Raw genomic sequence first — 18,142 nt, 5'->3', positions numbered from 1 at the left:
ACTTAGCCTATCAGAAATTCGTTTTCGAAAATACACGGTTGGATTTGATCATAATATTGTATCGTTTAATGACGCACTACATTAAATTGATATTTGGATTTATTGTCGACACTAACGCGAGCTGTTCAAACATTAAAAGGTGCGAATTGGTTATTTTTAATGTGAAAAAACTAGCATTATATTTTCTAAGTGACTAGCATTTCCAAGTAGTTGTCCATTTGCAGTGTCAAATTGCGATCGACTTTACAACCAGCATTTAGTGTTTTAATTTCTTCAAAAAATGCTTCACTCGAAATGGCTTAGTGTAATCCTTGTGTTGGGTTTGGCCGTGCAGATTTGTCCAAATCCTTACACTGCCAGGGACGTTACCGACCCTAAAGTGTTCAGATGCAACTGTTTGGTTAAAGCAGTGACCCACATGAGATTGTCCAGGTTGTCGTTTGACATAAAGAACACTCCGGCAGATACAATCCTGGACATAGTCGTTCACGGCAATGCCAAAGAAGCGTTATCTGTATTGTACAATTTAGAGGGTGTGAAAATCGGCTCATTGTGGTTGTTGCACTTGTACACGGGACTGTTGAGAGCTTATTATTTCAAAGATTTATACGTGGAAGGCGACAACGACAAACCGCTCATGATTCGGAGAAAACTTTTCGAAAGACACGGTTATGTCACCGAATTGCTGTTGTCCGACTGGAGAGCCAACGATTGCGCCTCTTACCATTTAAAAGATTGGTGCCAGCATTGGATTAGACATCATCGAGACGCCGAAATTTTAGTGATAAAAGAAATAGTCAGGAGGAACAACAACGAATTTGTAAGTCTTGTGGAGACGAGAATAAAATTGATGAACGCATACGAGAAACAGCGGTACGGCGAAGTCAGTGATTCGTTGAGGATGAAAAATCTATTGCTGAACGACTTGGGCGAAAAAACGGTAACCAGAAAGGCGTTTATGAATGCATACGACGTGGAAGTCGATTGGAAAGGCGCCAACCACCTGCTTGAATCGTCCTGGGATCGGGCGCTTAAGGTCACGTGGCCCTTTGATCATCTTCAAAATCTCAAATACTACTACACGGCGCATTTTGCTCTACTGAAAATCATCTTTTTCCGGATAACGTCGGTGCACCTGTTGTACACTGAAGTGCTGGAAAAAATCTCAATGAAGCACAGCGTACAGTACGCAAGAGAATGGTCCAAGTATCTTATGAATTTCGCTAAGATGTTGCGCATCGAAGACGATCCGGACGTCCGGAATTTGTTAACGGTTTTCGACAAGCTCGGCGATCTAAATCGAAGCACTCCGCTTGTAGGCGCTATGATACAAGTCTTAAACAAAATCTTATACAATTGCTCGCTGCCGTTACAGTGCGATGCCACAAAACCGATGGTGTTGAACCCGACAAAAGTAGAAAACGATTTGCGAGACTTGATAAGTTCTGGCGGTGGTGAACCGGAGGAGCTCATCACTCAGAGAGCAGCCAATAAATTCATGACCGACGTGGCAGTAATATTCAAAGGAGTCGACTTTGGCGTCGTTCGATCACTCATAGAATATATTGATGAAATCCACGAGATGACGAAAATAGTATTAGAAGAACCGGCGCTCACTTTTGAATGATAACCTAACCGCTAACCGTCAAACCCCTAAGAAGGTAAATTCGCGTTAAGATAGATGCTCGTCGTCAGTATATAAATATAAAAATTCCAAATAAAACAATTTGAATTCAGCTACTTTTGTTTTACCTTCAATTAACCTTATTTTTAAGATATAGTTCAAAGACAATGGAAATCAAACGGGGCCAAAGTTCAATGTGATATATAAAATAAACAACAAGGTAAAAAGTTCCAGGCAGAACAGGGTTTGATGACGTCACGCTTGGTTGGCGCTCATTTTATTGCGAGCAAATAAGTATATATTTAGTCAATTAATGGTTAAAAAAAAGCACAAAATTATTGTTTTATCATATTTTAAAAGGGAATCTAGCTAGGATCGAAATTAAAAAAAATAAAAACTGATATACCAAGATCTAATTTTGGTTCAAAACTCATAGCATATTTTTGAAAGTTCAAGTAAAGTAAATAAATGTGTTACGTTAGTGTTTAAAGCATAGAAAATATTTTAAGACACCCAAGTAATATGCATACTCATTCCGGTTAGGTTTGCTAATGCTATCTAACTCAGTCACTGCAACATCATATCCGTGTAGGCTACTTGTGTTATATTTTCTAATCTATCTTATTCAATTCTCTAACTTCATTTTTACATAATATACACCACTCTAACGGTAATGGCCAATAAAGATGTTACACCAAACTTGTCGTTATCTATTGGTAAATTATGTACCACCGTAATAAACTAACTTTTGTTAAATTTACGAGTGTTGTTTAATCGTTATTTTATATTCAGGTTATTACCAGTATACCAGTATACTGGTAATAACCAGGTTTTCAAATAAATGGTATCAACAGTAGGATGTAATACTATTATCATACAGGGTCTAATCAATGATAAACTGATAACGCACATTTCCATTATCACCACTTTAACGGAAAACATTGATAACAAAATTTAACTGTACATAAATAATTTTTACACAGCGATAAATGACGCTGTAATTTAACTAGCGATAAAGTACATTTTTAACAACAGATTATATTTAAAACATGTTTTATACAACAGAATTTATTTTAACCTCAGTTAATCGAGTTTATTTCTGTGTAAATATTTGGTGCAACCCGGCATTAGTGTTTTGAATTTTTATTCTCTTAATTCGGTCACACCGTTGACAGTTTAGTAGTAATTGGACACAGAATTCAACGATAAACACGGTAATACCGCCAAACATAGTGGCCGTAGTCACACGGTAAGCTTTGTCAGACAGTATATTTATAATGTAATTTATCGTTGTGATTTTGGGCGAAAAACGAGAACGTTCTATTTGCGTTGCTCGATAGCAATTTGTGCGATTTAACGGATGGCCATAGGACGTATAAAATAATATTATAGTTACCTATTATATACCTACCAATGTATACACACGGGGGCCCGTTCAAGTATATTATTATTGTCCTACCAACCCAATTCGATAGGTCTAATTTGTGCATTACGCGAAAGCATTGTCGGACGATGCTCGTTTCTAGGCGTTTCCAATGCGGTGCGAAACTAGTTTTGATCACCGTGTTAGACAATGACCTTAATAGTAGACTAAATAAAAATAAAAATAAATAATATAACATTTGTTAATCTCCAGGGAAAGACACCATAAGATATAGATTCATCTTAGTAGGGCTGTCAAAGAGTTTCAACGTTTCTGTTTGGATAAAATTACAATGAATTATGCAAAATTAATGAATGATAATAAACGTTAAAACATATGGAAATTGTAATTAAAAATTGAGTTATTTATATTGCAATTACCTGGAGTTGTATTCTGAGTTAACGCAGAATGGTTTTATTTCGAATAAGTAGGCACAACTTTCTTTAATTAGATTTCTCTACCACAAAGTAATAACTATTCAAACGGCCCGTTGATATTATATTATAATATTATATATTTTGTAAAGACGTCTATTGTCTAACAGATACTTTCTAAAAAATTCGCAATAAACAGCTCTTTTGATCTTAGCCAAAACGCTAAGAAAGACCAGACGGCAATGTCAGCATTTCAGAAATATTGTGAAAATGTATTTAATACAAATTTTTTGGTCATAAATATTCAACACTTTGACCTATAAAAAACATGTTGTTTGATTGTTGAGAGTTTTTAAAAGGCCCCGATGTTGATTTAAATAAGAGACCCAAAAAATAAATAGGCATTTGTTGCTATTTGGAAAAAAATAGCTTTTGAGTACTAATTAATGTATTACATTAATTGCAACAATATGATGGGAATTAAAAAAAAACTTTTATACAAATAAAAATACATGTTTAAACTATGCACAGTTTTACATGAAATGTTTAACATAGGTGATTAAGAAAATTATAGTTTATTAGTTTTTAAATAAGGAAACTACAACTAAAAAAACAGTATAATATTTTTTAATAAACAAAACTAATTGGCAATAAATAAAATACCCTAAAAAAATTAATATATATATATATATATTTTTTTTTTTTCTATTTAGTTGTTAGTTGTTAATAATTATGTAGTTATTTTTATAATCATTCTTTTGTGATATATTTAATTGCATGCTATATATTTACATGTAAATATTAATAATCTTTAAGTTTGTTGAAGTTAAACTGGTCAAATATATAAAAAAAAACCTTTCAAGAAGTTGTCTTTTGTATAATAAGGGCCCATTAAACTCAGAGCCCTGATATTATGTGTTCTCCCAAATATCTTACACGGTGTATCACGATGATCTTACTGAATTCCATTATTATCTGTTGAGTCATCACTCATCACATACTTGATACACCAGTAACATCAGGAATAGCAACTCTGCCTTAATAAAAGCGTACAAAAATAGTAATAATTTTAATTTATTTAATATTTGATGATATTTTGTAACTATTATTGTCACACGGTTTTTTTATTTATAATTTTTTCATTATGCATTGTTTTTTTTGTCTGTTGTTTTGTGTGTACCTGTGTTGCTAAAAATATGACATTAGCTGTTTTCATACGATTTCGTGTGGTACTTTTATTTAGACAACGCTGAGACACTCACTTTATATATTTCGGTTTTTATTTTGTACATATTTTCAACAACTGTTATTATCATGACGTATACCTATATTGTCAATACAGCCTGCGCCATAATATCTGCACAGATAAAATATCATGTACAATATACTCGTGCTAGGAAAATCGGGCGAACGGAAATTCCAACGCTGAACAAATTGATCGTGACTTGCTCGTGTAATAATAATAATAATAATAATAATACTATTATAATGTTTTTCTGCCAATAAAAAAAGCAATATTAAAAAAATATGCCAGTGGAAACCCGATAGGAGGTAACACCAGAATGTGTGCTGTTGGTTTGGCGTGGACAAGTAATTTGTTCGTCGTACGAAAATTGTACACGTTTGAGTTTCGACACATGTTTACAAGTGAATTTATGTATACATATGCAGGGTGATTCTTTCAACGCCTTACACTAGTTTAATCTTAAGACAATTGCAATTTCGTAGGTTAGGTTAGGTTAGGCTTACATTTTTACTCGATCAACTTATAAAACTTATAAACGACAACGATAACTTACTATTTAACAATTTTTAAATTAAGGATAATTTACTGAACATTTTGACTAGTCCATAAGCAGTTTTGAATAATCGTTTTTAGAGTTATTTCAGTTTGAATCTGGTTATCGACCAGTCAACCTTTTTTAAGCAAATTGTTCTTAATTTTAATAAGTTAATAACAAATATGTACGTTGCCATATTTAAGTTTCAAAAGTTGATAAAGCTCTAGGACATGCCGAAAAAGATTGAAAAAATTGAATATTGTCTCATATAGTAATATAGCATTAACAAAAACGTTTATAAACACTACAAATTGCAATTGTTTTAAGAGTAAACTAGTGTAGGGCGTTAAAAAAATCACCCTGTTATAGCTTTTGAATTCACCAAAAATAGCAGCCAAAAAAAATACATCTCTTATCAAAAGGTATAAATTATAAAGGTTAGGGTTAGACCGATTACAGCAAAAATAGCCGTTATAACAGCTACAATGGTTGAGATAGAGAGCTGACATTTTTACACATACCTATCGAGATCAGCTAGCCAGTCAATTTCTCACTGACTTTATTAAGCAATTCAATTTTTTCTTTACATAGTGTTTTTATTCAATGTGATCTCAATTTTTCACTATATTTTTTATTTTTAACCCCCTTTCTTTTATCCGTGAAACATGTTACACTCAAATGTCGGCAAAGAAAGTAATAATACATTTCAATGGGGCTGCAGCGGTTGAACCCCCTCGAATTCACAGCCATTGTCTGTTTTTTGGTTTTCATATAGGTACTTAAAAACACCACAATTGCTCTTTGTAAACACAATCGTCTTCAATTTTCTAATAAATAATAAAAAAAACTGTTTAACATAACTCATATCGGTCAAGAATCTCATTTATTTATTTTCAAACCGCTAATCTTTACCTTTTATTATTTTTTTTTTATACATTTTTGTATATAGACAAGTCCGGTCTGTAATATTATGGAAATATGAACACAGCTGAATAACAATACGTTAGCCGCTTAATAATTAGAATAAACATCCAAGTCTTTCGGACGATGCGAAGTTAAATGGGGAAAGTGGATTTTACCAAAGTATTGTGTAGTAGAGCAAAATATATTTAGTATAATTTCCAGCATAAATATTCATAACTCTTTGTTGATTTCAATAGAACTGTTCATATATGCATGGTATTATAAAGTAGACCGAAATATAAATGATACAAATTTTACACTAGATAGGTAACTCTTATAACTTTGCCTATGCATTTTAAAAGTTGCTATAAAAAAAAACTAAGTTTAAGAAGGGGGTAAAAACAAAAAAAATATTGTGAGAAATTGAGATCACGTTGTATAAAAAGATTATGAAAAAAAAATATACAAATATTAATTAAACCCAGCGAGACATTGGGTGGTTCACGATAATAGTTGATCACCCTGAATACCGTGCAAATTTAATCAGACTTCTAGTTTGAATAGATAGCGAGAAAAATACAATTCCCGTTAAAATTGAACCCAATCAGCACCAAATTTTAATAAGTTCATTTAGACAATTGAACAAACATACTGGTTAATTTGTTTTATTAAGTGTATGCTATAAAGACATGGATGAGACGAACAAACGGTTTCGGTTGGCCGACATGTGAGATAAGTCGAGGAAGCAGGAAACGACCATGCAATCAACTAAATGTTTTTACTTGCGTTCAAAGATCATATACTATGAGGATAATGATAAAACGAAATAATTAAATAATTAGTGTACAGAGTTAGTTGACACGGTGATGAGTTGCTGCTACTTTTGCTATTTTGATGTTTATTTCTCAAAAAAAAAATAGATTTTGGCAACAATCCTTTACTTAAATAATACGTTATATTATACAGTCGGTAGTTTCACATACTTACACGGTGTTCGGTGTTTACCAGTGTTTGAAATTTGACAGTATACCAAGATTTAATATAGTACCTAACCGTGAGTATGTGCGATTACGTGACGTTTGACTTCCGCAATAATAATAATAATATTATTTTGATGTTCATCGTGTAGAGTTATGTCTTTTCTGCAAATTGCATAACAATGGCTCGAGTGGAATTATCAAATATCATCGACCGTTTATGTAAGTTGACAATAATATTAATAATAAAAACAACCATATTGTTGTAATAATATTTAATTATTATGTTGTACCTACAGTGCATCTAAAATCCAAGTGCATTATTATAGAAGACACGGCGATAATAATAATGTGTCCACTCGACACTTTTCAATAATAAATAATAACGAAACGTTACTCAAGACAGGCGCCAAGCCAAAACGATGGCGTTGCATTGTAGAAAAAATCACAATATTGAACTTTGGTATTTTTTTTTTATAGCATAAAAATTAAAAAAAAAATTATATACCACTCATCAACGAAGGACAAGTACGTGCCAGAATGTACGTGCAACCGTTTAATGATTTAATAAGCCAATACTCTGTCTTTGGGGGATTATAATTTGCGGTCAGCTAAGAAACTGCTAAAGAAACTAAGAGTGTAAACAAAACGGTTTCCACGTGTGTGTGTGTGTGTTGATGGTTAAATAATAATATAGGTATCCGTTCTCTATCTGACCTCTATCTAAAACCGCTCCTGTACACATATTATCATGTATAGATACAACTTGTGCTGGGCAAAATAGTACAGTTAAGTTATTCATTAAAAACCCATAAGCCCTGATTTCTCGACGAAACTCGCTTTCATCCTATTGATAATACATATTATATGGTTTTTGATTTATTTATAATTATTTTCCCCCCTTCGATTCGAAAGTCTTATTCGGACAACCGACTTGGCGCTGTCTTGATCGAACAGCTGAGAACACACAATACTTGAGGAGGATGTTTGCCTAACCGTCGCCACCTTTGGCAACATAATATTGCGATTAACGGTGAATCTTGGACACAGCAAACGAATTGGAAACGCCACAAGTGCCGCACGACCGGGTATACATACCTATATTGTATTATATTATATTCCTACAGGTATTATTATTATTATTATTTTACACAGCCGGCACAGAGCGGTAACGTCATACTAAACGACGGCGAAGAAGAACCGGGCCAAGAGTTCAGCGATTTGCGGTCACATGTCTCATATTATGGTCTGCCCAAGCCGGAAGAATCATTAACAGCGTTTATCTGCGTTTACAGTAGGAATTTTTTTAATGTTTTTTACTCTTTACTTAAGTAGTAAGACACCTGTTCGCTAAAATGTCACACTAGGAGGTTATCGCATTGATAAAGAGCAAACCACCATGTTGACCGGTCCAATATATCTTAACATATCAATCTTGCACTTTACGCTTTTAGCTATTGTTTTATGCTTTATTTATTTTTCATTTACTCGATTTGTCAACATACATTTACAAAACATATACATATAAATATATATATGGTTATGTGATTCATGCGTTTACTCTGTGGAGAGAAGGAATTTTTTTCCTAACCTAACCTCACCACACCTAACCTAACCTAACCAAACCTAACCTAATCTAACCTCACCTCGCAGATCCTTTTTTTTTAATAATGTTAAGCAGCGATAAATATGTTCAAGTAGAGTTTAAATTTAATTCCAATATCTTAGCATATCAATCTTGTACTTTCAGCTAAAACTGCTCTGGTTTTCCACGAAAGTGAAGACATGTCACACACACAAAATAACTGATGCAGTATCTTCTTATATATTACCCACCAAGTATAGTTTGTTACTACTATATTGTCTAGAAAAAACTGTTAAGCAAACTTATGGTTAAATATATAGTAAAGATATAAAATCTACTCGAACCCTAAACCATAAAAATTATACACTTCTTGCGTACACGTGTTACGACAACGATGTTGTCATCTTCAGCGCTAACAACAGACTGAGTCTATACTATATTGTCGTCGACTACCGTTCAAAAATACCATTGAAAATGCCAAGTTCAACACAACAAGGCTATATAGGCGTTCGATAATGAGTTCGGTAATTATTTTAACCTTAGTGTTTTTTTAATTTTTTTTTTTTAGGTAAAATGCACTCAATCGTAAACTTAAATACACCTAATTTCGTTTTTGCATCGACCCGATAATTTTTAAATTAATTTGTTCTACTCAAATGCCAATTTAAGGCGTAAAAATCCAGTACAACCAATAATTTCTCATATCCAATTAAATCGGTTCATTACCTTTTAACTGGATCAAGTTAATATTAAAAACCAGTAACTTATCTGAACTTGGGGGGAAAAAAACATTTTTTTTAATGTATTTAAAAAAAGTGACATTTTACTTCTTGCAAGTGTATTGGGGTTAACACTTTATGACATGCCCAGGTTCAAGGAGGCAATACCGGCGATGACCAGCCAAATGGCCCAACGTACCATATAATTAACGGCTATTACTGTTGGCTTGCTGTGTTCTAGTAGCTAGTCCTAAGATGGGATTTGATTAATCGTTTAATGGTTACCGGCCGTCGTCGGCCTATTTAATTTTTATGAACCGTTAAGTCTGGCTCAATGTACATGCACTTGTGTGTAAAGCACACGGACTGACACGCAAAAAATATACCTATTATACTATTATAACGATGAGCGATGATGATGACAAGCCGTGGAAAAACGGTTTTCATTACCTGTGTACAGGTAGGTACAGGTAAGTACGGCGTGTGGATGTTTAAAAGCTATAAAATAGCTCAGAGACCACCGCGGTACGATTCAGTCACGGTTCGTTTGGTAAAACAGTAACAATTATTATAAACCGTATAAAAAATAATGGTATTCTAGTTGCAATAATAATTGGAATAATCTTTGTTTTCATTCGTGCATGAAAGTCAATGTCAAATTTCATATTCGACTCTCGGTAAAAAACTGTATATGAATGCGTCTGGATACTGAAAACCTTAAAATTTAAAATTAGTGCTTCTACAAATACCTACATTTATTTTTTACCGAGAGATTTGTTGAAATAAAAAAAGAATCTATTTATTTTCTTCACGGAAAAACATTGAATCACGGATAATGTTATCTCTTATCACTTATCTCTTATCTTTTAGCTCTTATCACTTTTCTCGTATCTCTTATCGCGTGATAGTGTAACGCGTAATTGCATGTCATAAAGCCCAACAACATATCCATATTAAAAATATATATGTAGCACTAATTTTAAGTTTTAAGGTGTTGTATGACAACAAAACCTAAAAACATTATCATATTTCTTTAGCTTAAAATTCCATGTTTTTTAATTTTATTTCGAGTTGTAATAAAATATAAGGTTTCATAATAAAATAATTACAAAGTTTAACGTTTAATACGTGTCTTTGAGAAATCAGGTAAGGTTAAAAAGTTCATTCATTTTTGCAGACGAGTTTTATTCATTTGTTTGTATTTATTATGTTCTCTGGCAATGGGTGAAGGGGGGGGTTTGGCTTTGGACTACTTTTGATTTTTGTGGGAAACGCCAACGCTAGTTAAGTTATCATCATCTCTCTTAGTATTATTATTATTATTATTATTATGCTGCTCGGCGCTATATTATATCCATTTAGCTCGTGATGAGTTGTCCTAAAAAAAACCTTTTAAGGCCCAGCCAGGTCACGTTTGTGTCGTGACTTTTGCACCTGGCAGTTATGGCTGCAAAAACTACCAAAGTAACGTTACTTCGGTCAAGTCGGTAAAGTGTGTACCTATGTGTTATTATTTTCAACAAACTCTTCCCGAATTTCTCTAATATTAAGTATAATACTTAATAATATATTTTGTAGGCGGCGGAATGGAAACGGTGCACCGGACCTTGAACCAGTTTGGCCGAAGAGAGAGGTTAATATAGTAATAATAACAACAACAACAATAATAATTATTGTAATGGTAATAATAATGTTACAAGTAGAAGAGTTGAAAATCGCCTCAAGACACGATTATCATAATAGAAAAATGTCATAATTTTTATTATTAGACTATCATAGGTACATATGTATACCTATATCATTATAGTATACCTACACAAACATCATTAGTATATTTTACTATTGACCGTTAATTATTGCACTTTTAACGAGACGGATGTGCTTTACCGTGCACGGATGATCACTACCTATTAATATTACTGTCATATTTTCTGTATAATAATATATTATATCTTATTCAATAACGCTGTTTGGAATATTGTCGTTGAATTTTTTTTCATTTTATTTTTGAACAATTATTATTATTAATGACTGTGTATCAATTGTTTACCAGGACGGGTTTACAATAAATTACCATCCTTGGTAATGATTTTTTCCTCTTAACCCGGTGCACCTTCAACGATAATATTTGGCTAACACTTTGGGTCAATGTCACGCTGTGCAAAGAAAAAATGTAAGAAAAAAAAATGTGTTAAAAATATCTTTATATTATCTTTGAATTTTTCTACCGACACAAAGTCGGCGTACGCCTTTATCGACTGCTATTGTCGGCAATGTAAAAGAAAGTCGAAAAAAAAATTCTATTATTCTTCATCGAATCGTTCAGTGTGGTGTGTACACATTATGTCATAGCTAATGTATACAATATGACGTCTAAAAACACTTAAACAATTTTACAGTAGCAAACCGGCCTAAGAATGATAGCTGTACAGCAGTAAAAGAAAACGAAATGAACTGATTAAAAAAAATCTTGTATGAAAAATAAAATGATAAAATATTGGATATGAAAAAAAAAAAATTATAATAAACAAAACATAGACTTTTAATGTAACCAATATTGCCTAGAGGACAATTCAACAATTGCTTATTAATACTTTGGCAAAATTTGGCCCACTAAACAGTCCATATTTTTTCATGTTTTATTTATTTTTCATTTACTCGATTTGTCGACATACATTTAAAACATTTACATATAAATATACATGCATGGTTATTTGATTCATACGTTTGCCCTGTGGAGAGAAGGACTTTTTTTCCTAACCAAACCAAACCTCACCTAACCTAACCAAACCTAACCTAATAAATATTTTCAATCAGAGTTTAAATTAAAAAACACTATATAATTTAAATACTCAATATGTTTTTTAACTTTCATTTTTTAAACTTTATAATTTTTAACGTTTTTAAAATTAAATTTTATGTATGTTTTTCATTATAAAATATTTCTCTTTTAAAAAAAACTAATACATTTTCTCCGAGGATAAAACTGTCAGTTTATAGCTAACTAGTGTAAAATTAGTATCATTTATATTTCGGTCTACTTTATAATACCATATATATTTCAACAGTTCTATTGAAATCAACAAAGAGTAATGAATATTTATGATGGAAATTATATACTAAATATATTTTGCTCTACTATACAATATACTTTAGTTAAATACACTTTCCCCGTTTAATTTCGCATCGTCGTCCGAAAGACTTGGATGTTTATTCTAATTATTAAGCGGCTTATTGTTATTCGGCTGTGTTCACATTTCCATAACATTACAGACCGGACTTGTCTATATACAAAAATGTATAAAAAAAAAATAAAAAAAGGTAAAGATTAGCGGTTTGAAAATAAACAAAATATGAGATTCCTGACCGATATGAGTTATGATAAATAGTTTTTTTATTATTTATTAGAAAAGTGAAGACGGTTGTACCAAAAAAAAAAACAAACAGACAATGGCCGTGTGAATTCGAGGGGGGTCAACCGCAGCAGCCCCATTGAAATGTATCATTACTTTCTTTGCCGACATTTGAGTGTAACATGTTTCACGGATAAAAGAAACACAATGTCTTATCCTCTGGCTGCAGTAAATCTGCAGTATTGTATGAAAATGTACGATGGCGTCGACTTTCTTCGGTAACGTTTGACAATTAGATAGGTATTTATTTTCGAAACGTACTTGCATTGGGAAAACATAAAATTACAATATAAATGTCTATTGTTATTTGCAGTCAGGTCTGCCTGGGCCGGTGTAGGGCGTTTTATATATTATTATTCTGTCTTGGACGAATTAGCTGGAGACTTTAACGCAGCAAAAATATTTGTTTGGACCATATTATATTGTCCGAACACGGTTTGTCTGTGGTAATGTGTTAATTATTATCAATGCAAACGTACAAAACTGGAACCGAGTAATTAGCGCACATTACCGTAACCGTCCAGAGTGTTATCCGGTGAAATTCGCCATCGTTTGTACATGTAATGTACCTAATGAATTCATTGGCAGTAATACACGTAGGCCTAAATGGACCAATTCTTTTGATTTCTTGTCGGCCCTTTTAGACCTAAGGTACGTTCGATTGGACTTAGTAATTGATCATAGTATAAGGGTGTGACTTACCGATCAATAACGCCGAAAAGTGAAGCAATATGAAACCGGATCTGGTTAATTTTTTCAAAACGTTTATATCCATGTTGATTGTATACTGTTGTTTGCACTATTCTTCAGACGTACCGACTTCTGGTGAAAAACAAAATATACAATTATTGGCTTTATTACTTATTATTGTTGTTATGGTTGCAGCTGTTAGACGAGTCGGATGAGAACAACCTGTCCAACCTAGCTGTCTCATACACACACACACACACATCATATTAAAGCTGAGCTGTCCATGATGTTAACGGTGAACACTACTATATAAGTGTTAGCGGTAAGGTTAGCTGTTAAGAACGGCTTCGGTATAGAAATTTAAACAGCGCGTGCCAATAAAATGTAGAACTGTGGTCGAGAAAGGTGATGTCTGTGATCAAGCTGTTGTTTTTACATTAGGTGTAGATAGTATTAATTGCCATGTGAGCAAATTTTTACATTTATGTTTAGCAAGATTACTAGTTTATCGGTAAAAATTCGTCCAGAAAATAACTGTCGCAGTTGGCCATCAGTGGAGGACTTTTTATTTAGTAAAAATAAGAACATATTAACTACCCATACAAATATGTTTATATTATAAAATTTAATGAACGTCACTCGTGATCGAATAATTTTGTTTGTTTATGGGAAATTATATTCTACTTAAATTTATGTTTATAAAAATGTAATATAATCCTGAAGTAATACTATTATCAACGGTATTATAACACCTAATAACGATTATAAAGTATACACATTTTTTTTTAATTACCAATAAAGTTTTGTATCGCGTTCACGGTTGGTAATATTATTATACTTAGCATTTCCTATAAATTCCTTACTATCGTACTACGCGTACGCTTCTTATTAGAAAAAATGAAAATATTTTTTCGCTACACAACACTTGTACTTTTTTTTATTAATATTTAATTTATAATTCTGATAAAACCTAATTATCGCGTTACGAATGGCGGGAGAGCATAATATTTTAATTTTTTTTAATTTTACATAATACATATTATTATTATATAACCTCCTGCACTTTAATCCATACAATAAGCACACAATACTACACGGATGACTTTTTAAACAGCGCGTTGTCACTCGTTTGATTACAGAGATCTAGCCGACGCCGTTGGAGACCGCGTTTGGAGAAATCTCAACATGATGATAATAATATGTGAGGTTAGGTAAGGTTTGGTTAGGTTAGGTTGGGTTTGGTTGGGTAAGGTTTGGTTAGGTTAGGTAAGGTTTGGTTAGGTTAGGTTGGGTAAGGTTTGGTTAGGTTAGGTTAGGTTAGGTTAGGTTATAATAACATGTGAGGTATAAAACTAAAGGATGGCTGTGATGGAAAAATTCACAAGTTCAAGAGTCCAACAATTATTGTACCCTGACCGTGTTTTTGACTTTTTGTTCCAAGTTTCCAACGGAGTAAAACAATATTTTGGGGGGGGACACGCACTCATCCCCCTCGGGTTTAGGCACTGTCTTTTCGCGTCTGGGCCTTATCTCTCTGTGTGTTGGTTGGCTGGCTGATTTCTACTGCTTAGTATCTACCGTCTGCCCCAATGACATTGGATAACGTCATCGATTACACGACGTGGGCGCGTTTGTTTATCAAGCTTAAGGGCTGGCCGTCATCGTCTTAGCCGAAGGTCACAGTGAAAGCGACACTTTCTCCTGTGTTCTCCGGTCAAACGTATCCGGATGAACCGCTACCGTTACGCAACCGGTGCATTGACTTTGCCAGACAAAACGCCGGCTCGTGCCAAGCCCTTGTACCGAAGGGGTGTAGTGCAAGTCTCTAGTTGGGGGGCAGGTGTTGGGGGTAGGTAAACACTTCACCCCTAAAAGGTCTTGTGGTCTTACCCCAGTGCGATGATGGCCGGTCCGTGGTCGAGCACTGCTAGTGCCATGGCGTCGATGATGGCTGATGATAACCGAGATGTGCGCCAGTCGTTTAATAGTATTGAGATTAACCGGTGTTCTTTTTTTTTTTTCGATCCAAACGGCACCGAAAATGATCTCGCGACGATGATGATTTGACACGCACAACGCGATCGATAGATCGTAGATCGATTAAGACTTAGGACGTTCCGTTTGAGCAGTTATAGAGCGAAGCGCACGTCGGTGTGGACACTACTGGAGAGCAGAAACCGCGGCGGTAATGCCCCCGGCCTTCGACCAGACCGGTATGCCTCCCACCGTTGGTTCTTGTACCTGGGCCCGCTTGTATGTGTTATTTCCCACCCGAAGACGGTCGCCGGTGTATGGTAGTATAATATAATATAATACGGCTCTTCTTTCACCTACTTTCCTCTGTGCGCTTTCTACGGGCCGCGTGTGCTCCGCCGGTTGAGTCAACAAAAGATTCACAGAAAAATTAACAAACAACCGATTTATTCTATCGGTTTATAATCCTTTCGGACGTCCAAACACGTCCCAACGTGATCGGATTATGACTTAAGACCCGAGTGACCAGAGACGGACAAGACGGGCAAGTCTACTCTACACTGCTGTCCAGGGAATTTACAAAGTAACGGAAAGTTGTTATTGAACATACCCAAAGCGAGCGAAGGCCCAAATAAATACATATTTATGTAATATTATGAAGCACGGATTGATTAAACTGGTAGCAACACCTTTGCAAGAAAAGTATTAAGTCAGTGCTACTATCCTGTATGACGGTACGCACTTTAGCACTGCTAAAGCGGAATGTTTAGTCTTAGAAAATGGAATTTTTTTTTTTTGATACCTTGATAGTCTAGAATAAATTTAGAAAGAAGAAGAAAATATTTCAATGACTCATGTTGTCAGGTCGTTGGGAACCTTTGGTTTGGTGGAAAAATTTACTGGGCGGACTAGATGAATTACAATCTCAAGATTCGATTTAAATTCCCAACTCACTCCTGGACCCAGTAGCCCATTCCGCCATTGCAAAGAACTTGACAGATAGTGAATAGTCTTATATATATATATAACCTAACCTAACCTAACCTCACCGCACTGGAAGTGATTAACACATCCAATACTAGTTGCACGATATGCTGAAAAATTTAAGTTGCATGTCGATTGGAAGGTTAATTGACAGTCAATATTGAAATTTAGTTCAATGTCTAATGTAGTAGCTGCAGTAATTATGTATGCGCATAGTTTAATATTAAAAATAATATAATATTATAATAATCAATTGAGCAATCGGGTTCAACGGGTTGTGTCAGCAAACGAGTCATAAGAATAGCAGTTGTGTTTATCACAAACAAACCACAATCAGGAAGCTTAAAGGTCGCAACAAGCAAAATAAATTTCTGGATTTACAACAGCAGGCTCATTAGTCACTTGGTCATATAGAAGCACTGTTCTTACATCAGATTTAAGATCATTAGCTGTAGATAATGATGATCTGAATGTTGACCAACACTAGCACTAATAATGTTGAGATATATAAATATATATCATACTCATTGTAGAGCGTTCGATATTTTAGGGTGTGTCGATACTTTCTACCTCCCTCAAAGCATTGTATTGTTCTTGAGATTGTTGGAGTGTGAGTAACATGTATTCTTTGTTTGGATAAAGAGAGAGCAATGATAATATTAATTTGCTATAGTGGCGCATCCTTCGCACGATTTTACTGTTTGGTCTTTAAAAAAAAAACCTTTGGGGATATAATTATTACAGTTTTGCATAATTGCCACGCTATAGAGACAATGATTTATTAAATATATTATGAGTTGAAGTATGGTTTTCTCTTGACCATTATAAAATATAAAAAACACATTGGCACTGAGAAGTGCCTAACTGCAACTATATGCAGTTTGCAATTTTTACCACAAGTGTGTCGCACTTAAGTGTGTTTTAGTGACGTGGACACTTGTATTATGAGGTAAATAGGTACGTTACGCGTTCGCGTGGATAATATATAATAATAATAACAATAATAATAGTCAAATGAGCTGTTGTCGATAATAACGGGGTTCTTGCGTTTGTTGTTGTTAAAAAAAAAAAATACTTCATATTCAATTTTCACACGTGGACAATGATGTGGATGTGTGATAAACGCAGGAACGACACAAACATTGTACTTAAATAAGTGAAAGGTTTTTTTTCCTATTAAATTGAAAAACTTTGAGCGTTACAAATCGTTATGTTTTTCCATTGTGTGTATACTTGAGAATATTACAGTTGAAATTTACAAAACAAAATTGCTTAAAAAAAAAAATCACAAAAAGTTACATACAGCATACATTTATATGGTACTCGGTACTTACACATTTCAGTCGTGTACGGTATTATCTGTTAGTGAAAATTATTATTCACGATTAAGTTATTTGTAGAAGAAAAAAAAATCAACCTAAGCAACAGACCTTTCCTTTCACGGGGCACGTGATAACGCTTTCTACTCCTACATTAAGACAGTAATATGCTAATGCATATATGATACAATAATTTTAACTTTGACCCGACTATAATAATACAGTTGGAAGAGTACTTTTTTTTTTGTTGACAATTTACCGATATATTTTTTGAGGAATTTAAAAAAACTAATAGTTACAATAGAACTTTGTTGTACACACATTTTAGACGTATGCTAGATTAATTGAGTTTGTATATTTTGTACAAATAATTTTT

The 18,142-nt window shown here is 33.7% G+C and overlaps 2 protein-coding genes across 2 annotated transcripts in view; one reads left to right on the top strand and one right to left on the bottom strand.

Moving 5' to 3' along the window:
* The window catches only part of LOC126843699 (uncharacterized), a 34,182-nt gene extending 18,516 nt beyond the window's left edge, over nt 1–15,666 (bottom strand). Inside the window, exons 1-2 of the mRNA XM_050581391.1 lie at nt 15,380–15,666; nt 13,502–13,621 (exon numbers count right to left, since the gene is read on the bottom strand). Coding sequence (XP_050437348.1) covers nt 13,502–13,574 — 73 coding nt within the window. The 5' untranslated portion in view covers nt 13,575–13,621; nt 15,380–15,666. The remainder of the gene's footprint in view (nt 1–13,501; nt 13,622–15,379) is intronic.
* LOC126843700 (uncharacterized) lies at nt 195–2,430 on the top strand. Its single transcript, XM_050581392.1, has 2 exons — nt 195–1,661; nt 1,776–2,430. The coding sequence occupies exon 1, from the start codon at nt 281–283 to the stop codon at nt 1,625–1,627; it is 1,347 nt and encodes a 448-aa protein (XP_050437349.1). The 5' UTR covers nt 195–280; the 3' UTR covers nt 1,628–1,661; nt 1,776–2,430.
* Nucleotides 15,667–18,142: the final 2,476 nt, after the last annotated feature.

This window comes from Adelges cooleyi, unplaced genomic scaffold (genome assembly GCF_023614345.1).
Source record: "Adelges cooleyi isolate 19-005CV unplaced genomic scaffold, UGA_ACOO_1.1 ACOO_flye_CR_arks_rails_tigmint_CR_PRNA_574, whole genome shotgun sequence".
Lineage (NCBI taxonomy): Eukaryota > Metazoa > Arthropoda > Insecta > Hemiptera > Adelgidae > Adelges > Adelges cooleyi.
The sequence above is the reverse complement of the archived record's forward strand: the minus strand, read 5'-3'. Positions and strand labels throughout refer to the sequence as shown.